This window comes from Chrysochloris asiatica, unplaced genomic scaffold (genome assembly GCF_000296735.1).
Source record: "Chrysochloris asiatica unplaced genomic scaffold, ChrAsi1.0 scaffold00310, whole genome shotgun sequence".
NCBI lineage: Eukaryota > Metazoa > Chordata > Mammalia > Afrosoricida > Chrysochloridae > Chrysochloris > Chrysochloris asiatica.
The window spans coordinates 2427751-2430116 of NW_006408828.1; the positions used below are offsets into that span (position 1 = coordinate 2427751).

Here is a 2366-nt window from a genome sequence, read left to right on the forward strand (position 1 = left end):
GGGCCCTCTCCTTTGAAGCCAGGCATGCTGAACTTGGGCATTTTCACCTTGGGCATCTTCAGGTGCCAGTCTGGACCATGAACATCCACATCTGGAACATCAATGTCCACTTTGGGGCCTTTCAGGTCTATTTCGGGGCCTTTCAGATCCCCTTCAATCTTGGGAAGTGAAGCATCCACATCACCCTTCACCTTGGGGCCCTTTAGGTTTAAATCAATGTCTGGCATTGATATTTTGGGGGCCTTTAGGTGCATCTCTGGCATCTTAAATTTGGGCCCTTTTAATTTTCCTTCTGGGCCCTCAATGTTAATATCAGGAGTGTCAATGTCTAGTTTGGGGCCCTTGACGTCTATTTCAGGGCCTTTTAGATCACCTTCCACTTTTGGCAAAGTCACATCCACATCCCCCTTCACTTTGGGGCCCTTTAAGTGTAAATCAATATCAGGCATGGAGATCTTGGGGGCTTTGATGTTCATCTCAGGCATCTTGAACTTGGGGCCCTTCAGCTTTGCATCTGGACCTTCAATATTCACATCTGGAGCATCAATATCTACTTTAGGGCCAGAAATATCAATGTCAGCTTTTGGGAGGGTCACATCCACTTCTGGACCTTCACCTTTGAAACCAGGCATGCTGAACTTGGGCATTTTCACCTTGGGCATCTTCAGATGCCAGTCTGGGCCATGAACATCCACATCTGGGACATCAATGTCCACTTTGGGAGCTTTTATGTCAAGCTCAGGCCCTTTCAGATCCCCTTCAAGTTTAGGCAGAGAAACATCCACATCACCTTTCACCTTGGGTCCCTTCAGGTTTAAGTCAATGGCAGGCATGGTGATTTGGGGAGCTTTGATATTCAAGTCAGGCATCTTGAATTTGGGACCTTTTAGGCTTCCCTCGGGACCTTCCACATTAATTCCAGGACCCTCAATGTTCATACTGGGACCCTCTATGTTGATATTTCCTTTTGGCAGATCCCCTGATATTTCTGGCCCTTCTGCTTTTAAGCCTGGCACACCGAACTTGGGCATCTTCATCTTGGGCATTTTCAGATTCCACTCTGGACCATGGACATCCACATCGGGTGCATCAAGATGGACTTCTGGTGCCTTGATATCTACTTTGGGGCCTTTAAAGTCACCTTCTATATTAGGACCTGCAACATCTAAGTCGCCTTTGACTTTAGGACCTTTCAAATTTAACTCCACATCAGGCATAGAAACTTTGGGAGATGAAATACTCAGGAACGGCATTTTGAACTTGGATCCTTTCACTTTTCCTTGTACCTCAACATCAGGAGCATTAATATCAACTTTTGGACCTGTTACATCAATATCTGGTTTTTTAACTTTAACATCCACTTCAGGTGTCTGAACTTTGGAACCTGAAAAATTAAATTTGGGAAGCTTAAAACGAGATTTCTTTGACTTCCCTTCAATGTTGAGCTTAGGACTAGAAATGTCCACTTCTGGAACTTTTACATCCATTTTCGGAGCTTTAATGTCACCTTCTAATTTTGGACCAGAAACATCAACATCTCCCTTCAGCTTAGAGCCTTTCAAATTCAGGTCGATTTCCGGCATGGAGATCTTGGGGATGTTCACATGCATGTCTGGCATCTTCAATTTTGGTCCTTTTAATTTGCCTTCTGGGCCATGAATGTCAATATCTGGGGCATCGACATCTAACTTCGGGCCCTTTATGTCGAGAGAAGGACCTTTCAAATCACCTTCTACATTTGGAAGTGAAACATCTACCTCTCCTTTCATTTTAGGACCTTTAAGATTAAGGTCCAAATCTGGCATTGATATCTTAGGAGCCTTGATGTTCATCTCAGGCATCTTGAACTTAGGGCCCTTCAGTTTTGCATCAGGACCTTCAATATTCACATCTGGAATATCAATGTCCACCTTAGGGCCTGAAACATCAATGTCCGCTTTAGGAAGGTTCACATCCACTTCTGGGTCCTCGCCTTTAAAGCCAGGCATGCTGAACTTGGGCATTTTCATCTTGGGCATCTTCAAATGCCAATCTGGACCATGAACATCCACATCTGGAACATCAATGTCCACTTTGGGCCCTTTGATGTCCACATCAGGAACTTTAATCTCACCTTCCACTTTTGGCAAAGACACATCTATATCACCCTTCATTTTGGGGCCCTTCAGATTCAGATCAATGTCAGGCATGGAGATCTTGGGGGCTTTGATGTTCATCTCAGGCATCTTGAACTTGGGACCCTTCAGTTTTGCATCTGGACCTTCAATATTCACATCTGGAACATCAATGTCCACTTTGGGTCCTGAAACATCAATGTCAGCTTTGGGCAGGTTCACATCTACCTCTGGGCCCTCTCCTTTGAAGCC

At 44.8% G+C, this 2366-nt stretch overlaps 1 protein-coding gene across 1 annotated transcript in view; it reads right to left on the reverse strand.

Moving 5' to 3' along the window:
* The window catches only part of AHNAK (AHNAK nucleoprotein), a 19202-nt gene that overhangs the window by 5964 nt on the left and 10872 nt on the right, over positions 1–2366 (reverse strand). Inside the window, exon 7 of the mRNA XM_006875007.1 lies at positions 5–2366. This exon is cut by the window's right edge and continues 16 nt beyond it. Within this exon, the coding sequence (XP_006875069.1) occupies positions 5–2366 (2362 nt within the window). The remainder of the gene's footprint in view (positions 1–4) is intronic.